The sequence below is a fragment of the Tachyglossus aculeatus genome, chromosome 18, assembly GCF_015852505.1.
Source record: "Tachyglossus aculeatus isolate mTacAcu1 chromosome 18, mTacAcu1.pri, whole genome shotgun sequence".
Classification (NCBI taxonomy): domain Eukaryota; kingdom Metazoa; phylum Chordata; class Mammalia; order Monotremata; family Tachyglossidae; genus Tachyglossus; species Tachyglossus aculeatus.
The window spans coordinates 34,101,250-34,118,006 of record NC_052083.1 but is presented as its reverse complement, the minus strand read 5'-3'; the positions used below and the strand labels follow the sequence as shown (position 1 = coordinate 34,118,006).

Below are 16,757 nucleotides of genomic sequence, written 5' to 3'. Positions count from 1 at the left end.
AGCTATTTGTTTTTAATTCATATGACTGATTCTGGCTGATGGTCCAAAGCACCGTCAAGTAAATAGTGAACGTGTAAGATAATCATTTAAACAACTTAAATTTAGGAATTGAAAGTACTGTACTTTGGAGATGTTAACCAACATAGCTTCTGAAGTTTAATCACTGTCCTAGAGAAGGAGAAACAGGCACATGGAGGAAGGTAAATTAATTTCTCCAGGACAAAAAGACAGCTTCTGAAGTTTAATCACTGTCCTAGAGAAGGAGAAACAGGCACATGGAGGGAGGTAAATTAATTTCTCCAGGACAAATAAAGACAGTGGTAGAACAGGGAATATCACTCAGATCTCTTGCACCGCAAGCCAGGTTTTTATTGATTACTGTTTTGAAAGGCTTGCTGAACACTTAAAAGCAACTTGGCCTAGTGAGAAGCAGTGCGGTCTGATGGAAAGAGCCTGGATCTGGGAATCAGAGGATCTGGATTCTAATCCCAACTCTGCCACTTGTTTGCTGTGTGACCTTGACCAAGTCACTTAACTTCTCTGTGCCTCAATTCCTCATCTGTAAAGAGGGGAAATAAGGCTGTGAGGCCCATTTGGGACATGAACTGTGTCCAGCCTAATGACCTTGTATCTACTCCAGCGCTTAGAACAGTGCTTGACATATAATAAGCACTTAACAAATACCATTAAAAAAAACCATGAGGTAGAAGGCACCTCGTTTTCACCAATCTAATAAATAACAGCAGCCAATCAAATTCCAGGTAGCACCCAGTTAATCCTGGAGCAGTGAAGCAACTGCTCTGGACCCCACATTTTCAGAGGCCCCCCAAGGCAAGGAATTGCCCAGTTAGCTGTTGGGCCAAGCATCTCCTGGAAATTTTTTCTTTTTTACTTCCTGCCCCTCCATTACAACTAGCCATGAGCCAAAAAGTAAGCCAAAGGTGGAACTTCCACCCCTCCAACTCTTCTTCACCCTCATAGTTATAATCACGATCATAATAATAATGACATTTATTAAGCATTTGCTATGTGTTTAGTACTAGTGGATCTGAGATGATCCACTTGGACACTGGTCCTCGTCCCCACTCAGGATTCACAATGTAAGAGGAAAGCGGAACCCCCATTTTCCAAATGAGAAAACATGCACAGAGCGGTTAAGTAACTTGCCCAAGGTCACACAGCAGGCCAATAGCAAAGCTGGGATCAGAGCCCAGGTCTCTCAACGGTCGGTCTGGTGCTCTTTCCATTCCTTTCCAGCCAGCTCTGATCCCAGGCTAGCTGGGGGGTGGGGCATGGGTAGTCAGAACCATTTTGGGGGAACAGTTTGGTGTGGACCCTTACCCCGAGGGAAACTCTGAAGCCAAACTTACTCTTGGGGACCTCTTGGCCAGGCCTTTGGGGCCACTCCAGGAAGATCCACACCTATCCTGGAGCTGAACTAGCCTCAGGGTGGAGGAACCAAAAGGAAATATTTGAAAAATAATGACATGAGAACAAGAAAGCACTGAGCAGGTTAGGCCAAAGAAACCCATGAAACCATGAGCAAAGCACTGAGCAGGTTAGGCCAAAGAAACCCATGAAACCATGAGCAAAGCCCATCGTCACCTTCCTTAATATATCCCAAGTTCAAATTTCTTGAGTCAACACAATTTCCATCCAAATCATACAGAAAGTTGTCATCATAAAATTGCTGTATGGAAAAAAAAAAATCTTTAAAACCCAGACTTCTGTTGGCTCCTGAAAAGTGGCCAGTCAAGGACAGTTACTAGCACATGAGGTGTTGGCATGCAGTCAAAAGCACAAAGAAGTTCTTACCGGCCCCTTCCCCTGTCCTTATTACAGTCAAAGTTCCATTATTTGAGCAAGTATCCCAGCTCTAGATTGTAAATTCCCCCTCTAGACTAAACTCATTGTGGGCAGGGAACACATCTACCGATCCTGTTGTAGTGCACTGTCCCAACTGCTTAGTACAGTACTCTGCCTACAGGAAACAACAAATACCACTGATTGCTATGCTAATTCCAAATTTTTCTAAGCATCCTCTATTGGGGAATTAATAGGCCCCAGAGCAGCACTCAAACTGAGAGGTATTCCCAGTGATTCCCAGCTTTACATTGTGGGATCCCTTCCATGACTCGCCCCAGGCTTACGGAGGAGTAGCTGCCAAAGTCCCTGGGAAGTGTGCTTACCCAGGAGTGAAAGTTGTGTGCACACTGCAACAGTGTGTGTTAGCACCCAATAAAAATTAACTCACTTGGAAACCGATTCTGAATCACGGTAATGACATTCTAACTAGCCACTGTTCCAGAGGCCATTTTACAGGCTGGGGAGAGGGTGGGGAGGACCACAGTGGAGAGGAGGTGGGATGAGGGGAGGGAAGGATGTGGAAATAGCAGCATGGACTAATAGAGCACAGGCCTGGGTTCTAATCCCAGCTCTGCCACCTGTCTGCTGTGTGACTTAGGGTAAGTCACTTCACTTCTCTGTGGCTCTGTAAAACAGCGGGGATTATGACTGTGAGCCATGGATTGTGACCAACCTGATTACTTTGTATCCACCCCAGCGCTTAGTACAGTGCTGTCACAAAGCAGTCACTTAACAAATACCATTAAAAAAAAAAAGGAAGGGAAAGGGACCAGAGAAATAGAGGGAGAGAAGGGCAGGGAAAAAAAGCAGAAAAAGGGCAAAGGAAAGAGGAAAAGAGAGAAAGGTCTGGGATTTAAGAGCATCAGCAACAGCCCACTCAGATACTTACCAAGATTTTCAACAAAGATCTACGGTCAGTCCTTGATGAGAGTGTGTAGGTCAGAGGCAGTTAATTCATTTTAAACCAGGGAAGGGTAAGCAATGTTTTCTGCAGTAGGCAATCAATCGTATTTATTGAGCGCTTACTGTGTGCAGAGCACTGTACTAAGCGCTTGGAAAGTACAAGTTGGCAACAAGCTGGGCTGTTGGATGGGCCAGGCAGGAAGCGCTATGGAGGAAGATAAGCATTCCATAGCCAGGAATCCCAAGGCTCTTCCCGGCTAGGGAATAAGGCAGGCTTGTTCTCAGTGGGAGCATGGAAGGGACCGGATTCTGAACGATTCCTACCCCCAGTGAGTCTCGAGGAATGCACTACACTGACTCCACTCTCATCAACATGGGATTAGCGGACAGGATGACAGCAATCATGACCCACCGTAAGAGTTCATACAGACTTGTGCTTAAAATAAGGCTTGGACCAACTCCACAGAGGAGCAAGGTATGTGAATTATGACCTCCATATGAACAATTGGGAGCTCATACAAGATTTTATTTTACCATTTTTCTGTCCTCAGACCTTTTGAAAGTTTGATAGCGTATTAGAGATAGCACGAGAGTATTAATCCTTCAAGGGGACACGATTCTTGAGGACAGAAAAATGGTAAAATAAAATCTTGTGTTAGCTCCCAATTGTTCATATAGAGGTCATAATTCACATACCTTGCTCCTCTGTGTGCTCTGCACACAGCACTCAGTAAATACTGTTGAGTGATTTCAGTGCAGTTGGTCAGCTCAGGGGCAGCACCTGAATACATGTGCTAGATACCCGCTTGTCACGATCCTCCACAGGGCATTAGCCACACCCTGCATTTTGGCTTCCAGGGCCAAAACTAGGGCAACTGTCTAGGGTGCGAAGCCTAAATAACTGGCACTTTGTGGCCCTGGGCTGGGGTTTATAAATAGCAGAGCTCCTGCTCCCTGCACTGAGCCCAGGGAGGTGCTGGACCTTGGAACCAGAGCCTTCCTGGATCTGTATGGGGAGGAGGCAGTTCAAGGCATGAGCTACTGGAGCGGCAGGAAATTCCACTCCAAATCATTCACCACGTTTCCCCACCCCAGAGTCAGCTTGCCCAACGGTTTGCTGTCAGGGTGGGGAGAGACACCAGGAAATCCCCTGCTCCGGGCACTAGGACGCCTGGCTTCTAAACTCTGCCATCTGGGCCCATCCGCCAGCCAACAACCTGGCTTCACTGTCCACAGCTACAATCACTGCTTACCCCTCTCTGGTTCAAATTACCCCCATATTCTGACCTAGAATTGGCAGAGGAGCCTGTTTAAAATCTCGTCCAATACCTATCATTCCTTTAAGTAACAGCTGAATTGGTGATTGTATTTGGTTTCTCAATTATAGTGCTAAAACAGTTCCAAATGACTTTTAAATGATTCCTCCAAAATCAGGTTGGCCTTGGTATACAATAATCCTCCCCTTGATTTAGAATGGAAAATTAAGCATCTCACCATTTACCTGACCCAAAGATCCAGATCACTGTATGCCATGATGCTTATCTTTATCAAGTCATCCACCCTGGATATGTTTACTTTCCCCCCACCCCACAATAAATAAATAAATAAATAAATATATATATATATATATATATATATATATACACACACACACACACACACACACACACACACACACACACACACACACACACACATATATTCAGGGGTGGTGGTTGGGGAAGAAAGGGGAGTGTCAGATTGGAAAGACATTTAACTACAGTAACCAGAGGTGACAGGTGGTGGCTCAGGGATGAGATGACAGAGGAAAAAAACAGACAGGAAACCACAGGGAGAGGCAAAGGAAAGGGAAAGGACCATGATTTCCCACCAATCTTTTCCATCAAGTTTTACCTTTCACCCCGATTAGCCCTCTGGAAGGAGAGAGGGGTGGGAATAGAGGGGGAACCTTAGTTATCCTACTGTTTAATACAATGGTTTTGAATGCAACAGCTAAAAAATATTAAGATGAACCTTGTTCACACCCAAACATTTTTTTTCTTGGAGCACATCTGTACGGGGACCACCTCTATTCTTCAGTAAATCTGTTCTAGATTGCTTTGCCGCACTATATACTTGGGAGAGTTACTGCATTTCATTTGCTTGTCCTGGTCTGGAGGAAAGGCAGAGGGCCCAAAGCAGAGAAGTCTCTAAAATGGGCAGATGGCCAGGATTGGTGGGGCAACGTGGTTGGAAATTCATGGCAGACTAAACTGGGGAATGTGGAGTTTCTGCTATACCAACCAGGTGTCAGGAAAGCCTGGGTACACAGTAGGGAGGTGGTGCTGTGGGCAGGTTCTGGGCACTAGAGGTGCATGCCAAGGCAAGCACTGAGCAGTTCCTGATCCAGCCTTTCCACACCCTTTCCCAAAAGCCAACCCAAGAAATAAAGTTACCCAAGGAAATGGAACCTAGGACCCAAGATGGGGGCAGAGCTGAAGGTAGCAGTAGGGAACGGGAAAATAGGATTAGGAATTTACAGTGTTATCCCCACATCATTCTTTCCAGGCTTCACTGATTTACTGAAATGAACACAGCTTCCTCTTTTTTCTCCATCCTAGAGGACCCTCCTAATTGTAATAGTGCACATCTTCAACACTCACACACCTATGACCAGTTTAACCTAGTTAACCTAGTCTAACATTTTCTAAAAGTGCTTAGAAGTTTTTTAAAAAAAACAAAACATGAAAGCAGATGTCCATGTTAATTGTTTTAAATAATCGAACTAATCCATGGGCTACAAAACCAAAGACCTTTTATAACCAAGATTTTATTGGTTCTTGTTTGGTGATTAATACATAGACACTATGAACATATTGTACATTTTTAATGCTACTGATTTTAAACCTAAAGACTATGTAGCTGTAATCTTTTTCTAAATCGTTTTCCAGTGACTTTCCAGCTTAAAGTTTGGAGGCGAGTTGTCCTTAAAGAGAGGACGTAGAGTACCATATTGCAAATACGGACAAACTGTTAGGTCTTCTAGGCAGAAAGTCCCATAAACTCAGTATTTAGTGTCACACTCACTACACACCCAGTAAGTTTTCCAATCTTTCACAGGACGTTTACAGAAGTATTGGAAAATAACAACTACCTCTACCAATGTTAACAATGTCACAGACAGCACACAATTCTCAGAGGGAGATCCAACACCAGGGCGCAGTTTTATTAAGGAGACAATTCTGTTCAAGACAAAGTGGGTACAGAAGGTAAGTTATTAAAATGTTAAGACACCTTAAACCCATGGTCAGAACTCCAAATTGTGACTGGTTATTTGCCTCTTTTAGGATAGAAAACTGCCCCTCATCATCTATGGAATGTTAAGTCTACGACACACAAGACAGCAGAGCCTCCCCTAATCTAACATTCCATTAATTTCTGGTTGTAAGGAAAATAAACAACCAGTGTATGAATTCACCTCTTAAAAAAAGCATTTACACTATCTAAATATGTAAAAAAAATGGGATGAGGTGGGATTCCCTCCGTCTTAAAAATGTGTTTCTAGAGCTACTAAAAAACTTGCATTTACAAAATAGTTGATAAAAATATTCCTCTGAATTGTACAAGAAAGGAGGTACAGCGACCACTGATAAAAGACTTGGTTCAAGGTGTTATTCAGACTTGGCTTCTTTCTCTCCGGCTGTATCAGAAGTTGGGGCCTAAAAGAACATGAAACAGAATGATCAATATGGCTCTGTTTTTGCTGATGCTACCACACACACCGGGTGGGACTATCAGCAACAGGTTTTGGATTGTAAACCCCCTCATTCAGGCCCAGGGACTGTGGCCAATTCCCTCCCGCGGGACTCTTTCCCAGCACTCGATACACACAGTAAGCATACTGCTCAAAGTGCTTGGTAAATACTATTACTACTACTAGCACCTAGCAACAAAGGTGGTTAAATTGTGTCTGTGACCAAGAATATATTTCAAAAAATGTTTTTCATCTTTCTGGGTGTCTGCCAAAACCCAGATTTCGGTGCCTGAATCCCCTAATCCGTACGGAAAACGGGAGGTGCCAATTACTTGAACAGACTCTGAAAGAGAAATAAGATTATTAGCTCTGCTATTCAGCCAGAGAGCAGGTAGAAAAATATATCGGTAAAGGATTGACATGCAATTTTCTCTACCATACTTGAAAATGCCAAGGACCACGCGAGGGAAAATGTTACTGAAATTTCAACCAAAAGCCGGAACAACTTTGATGAGCCAAATAGAGGATAACAAAGAAAAAAACAAAAAACGGGGGGTGGGGGGGGGTGCATAGTGGTCTGGTGGAAAGAGCACAGATCTAGGAGTCAGAGGTCCTGAGTTCAAATCCCAGCTCCGCCACTTGCCGATTAGACCGATTACAATGTGGCCACCAAAGATCAATAGAATGAATAGAAAACACTGGCTTTAAAAGATTAAAGATGTAGTTGACCAACCAGTGATCAAAGACGTGATGGTAATTTAAAATAGATGAAAAGTAAAAAACACAACCATTTTACTGAAACAATGATTTGAATCCCAAGAGGGCCAAACCACTGGGTAGTCAAGTACTTTCAATACGTCCATCTATAACAATATCCAAAATACGTTAAGCAAATTTTTAATAAATAAAAAAAACCCATACTACTAAAATTCTAGGAAAACTTTCTTCTACAGGTAAATGTATTTGTATTTGCTGAAAGCATAGTTCTCGAAGTCAAGCAACCCGGGGTCCCTGGACCCAGTTCTACCACTGATCTGCTGTGTGACCTTGGGCAAGTTACAACCTCATCTGTAAAATGGGGCCAAGATACCTACTCACTTTCCCTCAAGACTGAACCCTGTGTAAATCAGAAAGAAATCTCTTATCTACCCCCAGCACTTAGCATACAGAAAGCACTTAATAAATGCTATGACCCAAAACCCGCAGTTACTGATTTACCTCATGGAGCTGCCACCACTATATCTTTACAAGACTACTGGGTAAAGTTACTGTATATCTGATTTTTTTCTAAAAAACAACAACTGTCTTCTCTCTGACCTCTTCACTCTTTGTTTCTCCATTCTCTGCAGGCAAATCTTCTTTAGTTTCTTCTAGGTTTGCCACCTCAGCTTGTTTTCCTTTTGCTCCCCTTTTCCCTTTAGTTTGAACCTTTTTGTCCTCAGATTTATCCTACAATAAAAATAAGGCAAATGGAATAAAGTTCATTTTTCATGTAGTTTCTGGAAGTTGCTAGATGTTATATTCTTCCTGGTTATTTAAAAAAACAGATTTTCTACCGCCATCTGTATCACATAGTAAACAACGAAAAACTTCCACATGATCAAGAAAACCAGATATGCTGATTAAAGTTATTTTTGTGAATGGAGAGCATTGAATATGTTGATCTATTTGACTGAAACCCAAATCAGGAGACTATGTATAGAAATTTCGGATTTTTGTTACCAAGCTCTACACTATTTTCCTTTTACCCAACTTTGTTTTCTAAATTATACATAGGTATAGAAATTCCATGTCACAAAACTGATAATCTCCAAGATGGGAAGTGGGTTGGTGAAATGCACCACACTATCTCACAATCTGATGTTATTTCAAGAAGAAAATCTTCATCTTCAGCTAATACTTCCATGTTACAATTATCTCCCACTTCCTATCTACATACCTACAGCTTTATGAACTGCTGTGATTTAATAATTAAAATGCTTACCATGGGCCAAACATTAGTTTTTAAATATGAGTGAATAGCATTAGTTTTTCTAAGACTTTTAAAGCAATTCTGCACTCATATTCAGCCATGAGCCATTTTCAAAAATTGTCTGTGTTCTACAGTTGAGGATTATCTCATGGTTTAATGAGGTCATTAGGATGGACCCAACCACTAAGCAATTGCTTCAAAAACAAAACAAAAAACGTTTCACCACCTGGTACTGCAAAAAAGATGAAGAAACTCTTAAGAGGTCATAACTAAATTTTAAGTTGAACAGAAGCCCCGCTCCTCTATTAGGAATATTGAAACAATCAGGAATATTGAAACAATTAAAAGAAACCCAATTTTGACTTTTTTCCCCCCACCCTGCACCAGAGCATCTTCAAAACAATGTCAGTGACTACCAGTTTATTCAAACCCTTTTGACAAAAGATTCATTTATGGTTATGGAAATCTATACTGCCTTGGGACATGTAAACTAAGTTCTCTGCAGTGTGAAGTTTTATGTTTCTAACAAAACCTTTCCACAGATACTCTGAAAATAGAAATTCCTTAAAATAAGCCTGGGTAAGGGGTGTGGGCACCAATAAACTGACAAACTGAATGAAGTAATGCCAATTACAATGTGGGGTGGGGGGGAGATCGGGGCGGGAGGAGAGAAGAGATCATGCAATATGAGTGAAGTTGTACCTTTCCTTTAAAAGCAAGTAGGATATTTATTTTTTTGACCCCTATCAGAAGTGCAAACTTGTCAATGCTTATTTCCCAGTCCGAATACCATGCCAATCTTTTAGCCCCATCACAGATTTTGGTATATTTTTAGGTAAAACTGTAAGACTCAAGTAGGACCTGCTTTTCCAATCAATGGCTGCGGAAGAAAAATCAAGTCACCAACCCATTGTTGTTCTGAATATGCTGTTCAAATGGCCACTTACCCACTCACACTTCTGGATGCAAAGGGAAATGCTGACTGGCTGCTTTATTTCTGATGTCACAATCCCACTGGGTACTAGCCCTGAGGTGCCTCTACCCAAAGGTTAGGTTCTCAGAGTGGCACAAGGGTGGGGAAAAAGGAACAAAAAAAAAAATGCAGACGGGAACAAGATCTGAAAACATCCCATGATTTGCCAATTGGAATTTAGGGGTGGAAAGTAGTAACAAGAGGCCCATAAAAATCAATGAGAATGAACTACTGTCGATGTCAAAACCCTGAACAAGATAGTGTTCTCTGAACCACCATAAAAACAAGTGAAGTTAGCCATACTAAAACCAAGGAGGGAGTTGAAAGGGTAAAAGAGTTCAGTCAGGTTGTTTGTTGTAACAGAGTGTAAACAATATACTTCTCAGAAGCCCTAGCTTTGCTGGCATATTACACTCACTTTTCTTGAGCTTTTATTTTATTAAAGTCATGCCAAGTGTTTTTGACACAAAGCAATTCTATTTAAGACTTTCATAGAAAGCACTGTCTGCACCCAATTTAAATTAGAAAGAGAAAGATAACAGAAGAAATAAAAACCTTTGGTTAAAAAAAACTGCTTTTATTTCAAGACGAATCAACAGTTTGGTGGATGGGATTGGGACATCAGTGGTAACTCGTACGGTTAACCAGTTTCTTTGCACGTCGCCAGAAAAGCATTTAAAAACAAAGCTGCATCATTCATCCAACATATGTGCCCAGCACTTATTTGATTTCAAGACAGTGGAGGAACAATAACTTCCTATTTTAACGAGGTTCAGACTTTACACTGATTACTAAATCCCCTGATACAGATACAACTTTATATCATAGGTACAACTGTGACTCAAAACAGACATCTAACCAATGACTTTATTCAACAGTTTACAGCAGATGCCGGCGCAATGCATTTGATCTTCCAAGAACTTATCACTGTCGTAAAATTAATCTGGTTTCTTCTGAAAATTAGGAAGTACTGTCAGCAGACAGACTTCTAAATACTCAAGAGATGTTACTTTCAAAACCAAGAATTCCTTAAGGTTTTGCATGGAAAAGAAAAGTCCCCTTGCACAACAGGGAATTCCCCTGGTGACCTTGTGGAGTTTCTCAGGGGGCTAGTCAATCTCCATAGCCAAAATATGAAGTTAATGGATGAGTTCTGCAGCACTGATTCTCCCAGCTAAAAAGAGGAGCCCGAATGTATATACACATACTTGAAAAGAAGAGTTTATGCTAAATCGGAGCTGCAGTTTGGAGCATACTAATATGATGGTGATTTGCTTTAGAATTTAAATTACCTACACTTATACCCTTAGTCTAAAATGCTTTTCATTAATTCTTGACACTACCAGTTTTACATACATAAAATACGTACACAACTTCTTTTGTCTGACTACAAATGAAGTTGCAATAAGAAATGATTGAACGGTGTTCTGCCACTTCAATGAAAAGACACTTAGAAGTCTTGCAAAAGTCATCTGGTTGCCAGAGCAAAGCTGTTACTCATTCAATAGCATTTACTATGTACTAAGTTTCCTATATTCTCAGTCTACTTTAAAATACCCGAACATTTCCAAGTCCGACTTGGATCTACGCTCTTCCGCACTCGAAGCGGTTGACGTTTTCTCAAGTTAATATTCTTTATGAAACAGAGCAATTTACCCGATGCTTATTATTTCCAGTTTATTTTTCTAAAGTTATGAAAGAGAAACTTACCTTTGTTGCCGCTGCCTTTTTAGGCTTAGGTTCGGGTTTTGCAGGCACGGGTTTCTGAAAAATAACGGTATTTTTAGGAATGTGTTTTGCTAGCTGCCAACTCCAAGCACAAAAATAAAATAAATAACCCGGCTTTACTTACAGCCGACAGCCTGGCCGACCTCCTCTTGGGCTTAAAAACAGAAAGGAGAAGTCAGAAAGGTCACAATTGCGGTTTAAGGGCGACGATGATGATGGCATTTGTCAAGCGCTTACTATGTGCAAAACATTGTTCTAAGCGCTGGGGGGGGTGCAAGGTGATTAGGTTGTCCCACGTAGGGCTCACAGTCTTAATCCCCATTTTCCAGATGAGGTAACTGAGGCACAGAGAAGTGAAGTGACTTGCCCAAAGTCACACAGCAGATAAGTGGGGAGTCGGGATTAGAACCCATGACCTCTGACTCCCAAGCCCGGGCTCTTTCCACTGAACCACGCTGCTTCTCTAATGATGATCCATTAATTCCTTTAATCGTATTTACTGAGTGCTTACTGTATGCGGAGCACTGTACTAAGCGCTTGGAAAGTACAATTTGGTGGTAATTGGAAACCGTGGTGGGCAAACGAGATGAGTCAATCAATCAATCGTATTTATTGAGCGCTGTGTGCAGAGCACCGTACTAAGCGCTTGGGAAGTACAAGTTGGCAACATATAGAGACAGTCCCTACCCAACAGTGGGCTCACAGTCTAAAAGGGGGAGACAGAGAACAAAACCAAACATACTAACAAAATAAAATAAGTAGAATAGATATGTACAAGTAAAATAAATAAAGAGAGTCCCCGGGAAAGCATCCTTACCTCCTCCTTGACTTCCCCTTCGGCAGAGTTGGCCTATTCGGAAGAAAGGAGAGTGGAGAAGGAAAGTTATGGCCGAGTTCTGGGCACCATGCAAAGACCCCCCACCTCCACCCCCGATCATCATGATGGTATTTGTTAAGCGCTTACTATGTACAAAGCACTGTTCTAAGCGCGGGGGGGATACAAGGTGATTAGGTTGTCCCACGTGGGGCTCACAATCTTAATCCCCCTTTTCCAGATGAGGGAACTGAGGCCCGGAGAAGTGACTTGCCCAAAGTCACACAGCCGACAACAGGCGGAGCCATGATTAGAACCCACGACCTCTGCCTCCCAAGCCCGGGCTCTTTCCACTGAGCCACGCTGCTTTAATAATAATAGTGCTGGTGTTCGTTAAGCGCTTACTATGTGCCAAGCACTGTTCTAAGCGCTGCGGTAGATACAAAGTAATCAGGTTGTCCTCTGTGGGGCTCACGGTCTTAATCCCCTTTTTAATAATAATAATGTTGGTATTTGTTAAGCGCTATGTGCCAAGCACTGTTCTAAGCGCTGGGTGAGATAATCATAATAATGATGGCATTTGCTAAGCGCTTACTATGTGCAAAGCACTGTTCTAAGCGCCGGGTGAGATAATCATAATAATGATGGCATTTGCTACGCGCTTACTATGTGCCAAGCACTGTTCTAAGCGCTGAGTGAGATAATAATAATATTGATGATGGCATTTGCTAAGCGCTTACTATGTGCCAAGCACTGTTCTAAGCGCTGGAGTAGATAAAAGGTAATCGGGTTGTCCTACGTGGGGTTCACAAGCTTCATCCCCATTTTACAGATGAGGTTACTGATGCAGATGCAATAATAATAATAGTAATGATGGCATTTATTAAGCGCTTACTAGGTGCAAAGCACTGTTCAAAGCGCTGGACAAGGGGATCAGGTTGTCCCACGTGGGGCTCAGTCTTCATCCCCCTTTTCCAGATGAGGTAACTGAGGCAGATACGCAGCGTGGCTCAGTGGAAAGAGCCCGGGCTTTGGAGTCAGAGGTCATGGGTTCAAATCCCAGCTCTGCCACTTGTGAGCTGTGTGACTTTGGGCAAGTCACTTAACTTCTCTGTGCCTCAGTTAACTCATCTGTAAAATGGGGATTAAGACTGTGAGCCCCCCGTGGACAACCTGATCACCTTGTACCCTCCTCAGCGCTTAGCACAGCTCTCTGCACATAGTAAGTGCTTAATAAATGCCATTATTATTATTACAATAATAATAATAGCAATGATGGCATTTATTAAGCACTATGTGCAAAGCACTGTTCTAAGCACTGGACAAGGGGATCAGGTTGTCCCACGTGGGGCTCAGTCTTCATACCCCTTTTCCAGATGAGGTAACTGAGGCCCAGGGAAGTGGCGGATCCCCCCGCCTTACCTCCTTCCCCTCCCCACAGCACCTGTACATATGTATGTATTTATTAGTCTATTTATTTATTTTATTTGTACATATTTATTCTATTTATTTTATTTTGTTAATATGTTTTGTTTTGTTGTCTGTCTCCCCCTTCTAGACTGTGAGCCCGCTGTTGGGTAGGGACTGTCTCTATATGTTGCCAATGTGTACTTCCCCAGCGCTTAGTACAGTGCTCTGCACACAGTAAGTGCTCAATAAATACGACTGAATGAATGAATAGCGAAACAGCGTGGCTCAGTGGAGAGCACGGGCTTTGGAGTCAGAGGTCATGGGTTCAAATGCAGATTCCGCCAATTGTCAGCTGTGTGACTCTGGGCAAGTCACAACTTCTCTGGGCCTCAGTAACCTCATCTGTAAAATGGGGATGAAGATTTTGAGCCCCCGTGGGACAACCTGATCACCCTGTAACCTCCCCAGTGCTTAGAACAGTGCTTTGCACATAGTAAGCACTTAATAAATGCCATTATCATTATTATTATTAGAAGACGCTCCCTGAAGCCCCCCAGTCTCTATCTGTTGCCAACTTGTCCTTCCCAAGCGCTTAGTACAGTGCTCTGCACACATTAAGCGCTCAGTAAATACGGCAATGAATGAATGATTTATTACTCTATTTATTTTACTTGTACATATTTACTACTCTATTTATTTTGTTAATATGTTTTGTTTTGTTGTCTGTCTCCCCCTTCTAGACTGTGACCCCGCTGTTGGGTAGGGACCGTCTGTTTTTTGTTGCCAACTTGTCCTTCCCAAGCGCTTAGTCCAGTGCTCTGCACACAGTAAGCGCTCAATAAATACGATTGAATGAATGAACTTGTCCTTCCCAAGTGCTTGGTCCAGTGCTCTGCACACAGTAAGCGCTCAATAAATACGATTGAATAAATTGAATGATTGAACTTGTCCTTCCCAAGCGCTTAGTCCAGTGCTCCGCACACAGTAAGCACTCAATACGATTGAATGAATTGAATGAATGAATGAACTGGTCCTTCCCAATTGCTCAGTCCAGTGCTCTGCACACAGTAAGAGCTCAATAAATACGATTGATTGATTGATAGATCGATCCGGGCCCTGGAGCCCCAAGGCCCGGCCACCCGAGGGACGGGGGTCAAGAGGGGGGACTGAATGGGGGTCAATCAATCAATTAATTGTATTTATTGAGCGCTTACTGTGTGTAGAGCACTGTACTAAGCGCTTGTGAAGTACAAGTTGGCAACATAACGAGACAGTCCCTACTGGGGCTCCAGGGCCCGGAATCGATCGATCAATCAATCAATCCATCGTATTTATTGAGCGCTTATTGTGTGCAGAGCACTGGATTAAGGGCTTTTCACATACAGAGCCGGTCCCTACCCAACAGCGGGCTCACAGTCTAGGGGGTCCCTATAGTGGGGGGGTCAGGGGTCAACCATCGATCGATCAATCCATCCTATTTATTGGGCGCTTACTGTGTGCACAGCACTGGACTAAGCGCTTTTAACATCCAGAGACGGTCCCTACCCAACAGCGGGCTCACAGTCTAGAGGGTTCCTATAGTGGGGGGGGGGTCAGGGGTCAACCATCGATCGATCAATCATATTCATTGAGCGCTTACTGTGTGCAGAGCACTGGACTAAGCGCTTTTCACATACAGAGACGGTCCCTACCCAACAGCGGGTTCACAGTCTAGGGGGTCCCTACAGTGGGGGTGGGTCAGAGGTCAACCATCGATCGATCAATCATATTTATTGAGCGCTTACTGTGTGCAGAGCACTGGACTAAGCGCTTTTCACATACAGAGACGGTCCCTACCCAACAGCGGGCTCACAGCCTAGGGGGTCCCTATAGTGGGGGGCGGGGGGGGGGTCAGGGGTCAACCATCGATCGATCAATCCATCGTACTTATTGAGCGCTTACTGTGTGCAGAGCACTGGACTAAGCGCTTTTAGCATCCAGAGACGGTCCCTACCCAACAGTGGGCTCACAGTCTAGAGGGTCCCTAGAGTGGTGGGGGGGTCAGGGGTCAACCATCGGTCGATCAATCCATCGTACTTATTCATCATCATCATCATCAATCGTATTTACTGAGCGCTTACTATGTGCAGAGCACTGGACTAAGCGCTTGAGAAGTACAAACTGGCAACGTATAGAGACAGTCCCTACCCAACAGTGGGCTCACGGTCTAAAAGGGGGAGACAGAGAACAAAACCAAACAGACTAGCAAAATAAAATAAACAGGATAGATAGGTACAAGTAAAATAAATAAACAGAGTAATAAATATGTACAAACATATATACAGATACTGTGTGCACAGCACTGGACTAAGCGCTTTTAGCATACAGAGACGGTCCCTACCCAACAGCGGGCTCACAGTCTAAGGGGTCCCTATAGTGGGGGGGGGGTCAGGGGTCAACCACCCCCACACACACACACACACACACACACCCCGGAGGGGTCAACCATCCCCCCCCCCCACACACACCCCGCAGGGGTCAGGGGTCAACCACACACACACACACACACCCCGCGCGAGCGCGCGCGCTTGCCGGACCAAAGCGGGCGGCCTTCCTGCCGCGTGACGTCAGAGGGCTTCCCGCCGCTCCGTTCGAATTCCCAACTCGGCGCTGGCCCAACGTTCGGGAAGAACGTTCCAGAAGGCGCCATTAGGGGGGGGGGGGGAGGGAGAAAAGGGAACGGGCGCCAACGGCTGAGGCGAGGCCCCCAGCTCAGGCCCCGTCCCCGTCCCCTCAGCGGCTCGGGGGCCGCACAACCTCAATCGGGGCTGGGGGGGGCATCTTTCCCGTCCTGAGGCAATGTGGGTCCCGCCGGGGGGGGGAAAGACGGACACGGCCGGGCCGCTCACCTTCCTCTTCGCCATCTTGTGTCCCCTTGGAGCCGCCGGGCCCGCTCCCCTCCCGTCCCGTCCCGTCCCCTCCCGCCGCCTGGGCTGCTCGGACCGGACCGAACCGGACAGGACCGGCGGCGGGGGCCAAGGCACAACCGGCTGGAACCGGATTGGGGTCCGGGTCCCGCCCCCTTCTCTCCCTCCCTCCCTCCCCAACGGCCCGGACTCCGCCCATTGGCTAGGCCCGCCCCCGCCCGCTCCCCCTCCGCCCTCCTCCTCCGCATCATCAATCGTATTTATTGAGCGCTTACTGTGTGCAGAGCACTGGCCTAAGCGCTTGGGAAGTACAAATTGGCAACATAGAGAGACAGTCCCTACCCAACGGTGGGCTCACAGTCGAAAAGGGGGAGACAGAGAACAAAACCAAACATACTAACAAAATAAAATAAATAGAATAGATATGTACAAATAAAATAAATAGAGTAATA

General features: G+C 44.3%; 1 protein-coding gene across 1 annotated transcript; it reads right to left on the bottom strand.

The window, feature by feature from the left end:
- Nucleotides 1-5,558: 5,558 nt before the first annotated feature.
- Nucleotides 5,559-16,413, bottom strand: HMGN1 (high mobility group nucleosome binding domain 1). The gene is made up of 6 exons (XM_038760353.1): nt 16,288-16,413; nt 11,993-12,025; nt 11,300-11,329; nt 11,158-11,211; nt 7,820-7,951; nt 5,559-6,467 (listed from the first exon to the last, which is right to left on the bottom strand). Exons 1-6 carry the CDS (start codon nt 16,300-16,302, stop codon nt 6,420-6,422), a joined length of 312 nt encoding a protein of 103 aa, XP_038616281.1. The 5' UTR covers nt 16,303-16,413; the 3' UTR covers nt 5,559-6,419.
- Nucleotides 16,414-16,757: the final 344 nt, after the last annotated feature.

Coding starts and splice junctions, on each gene's coding strand:
- HMGN1 (XM_038760353.1), bottom strand. Junction 11,212..11,299: donor GGTCGGCCAGGCTGTCGGCT/GTAAGTAAAGCC, acceptor GTTATTTTTCAG/AAACCCGTGCCTGCAAAACC. Junction 6,468..7,819: donor GAGAAACAAAGAGTGAAGAG/GTCAGAGAGAAG, acceptor ATGTTCTTTTAG/GCCCCAACTTCTGATACAGC.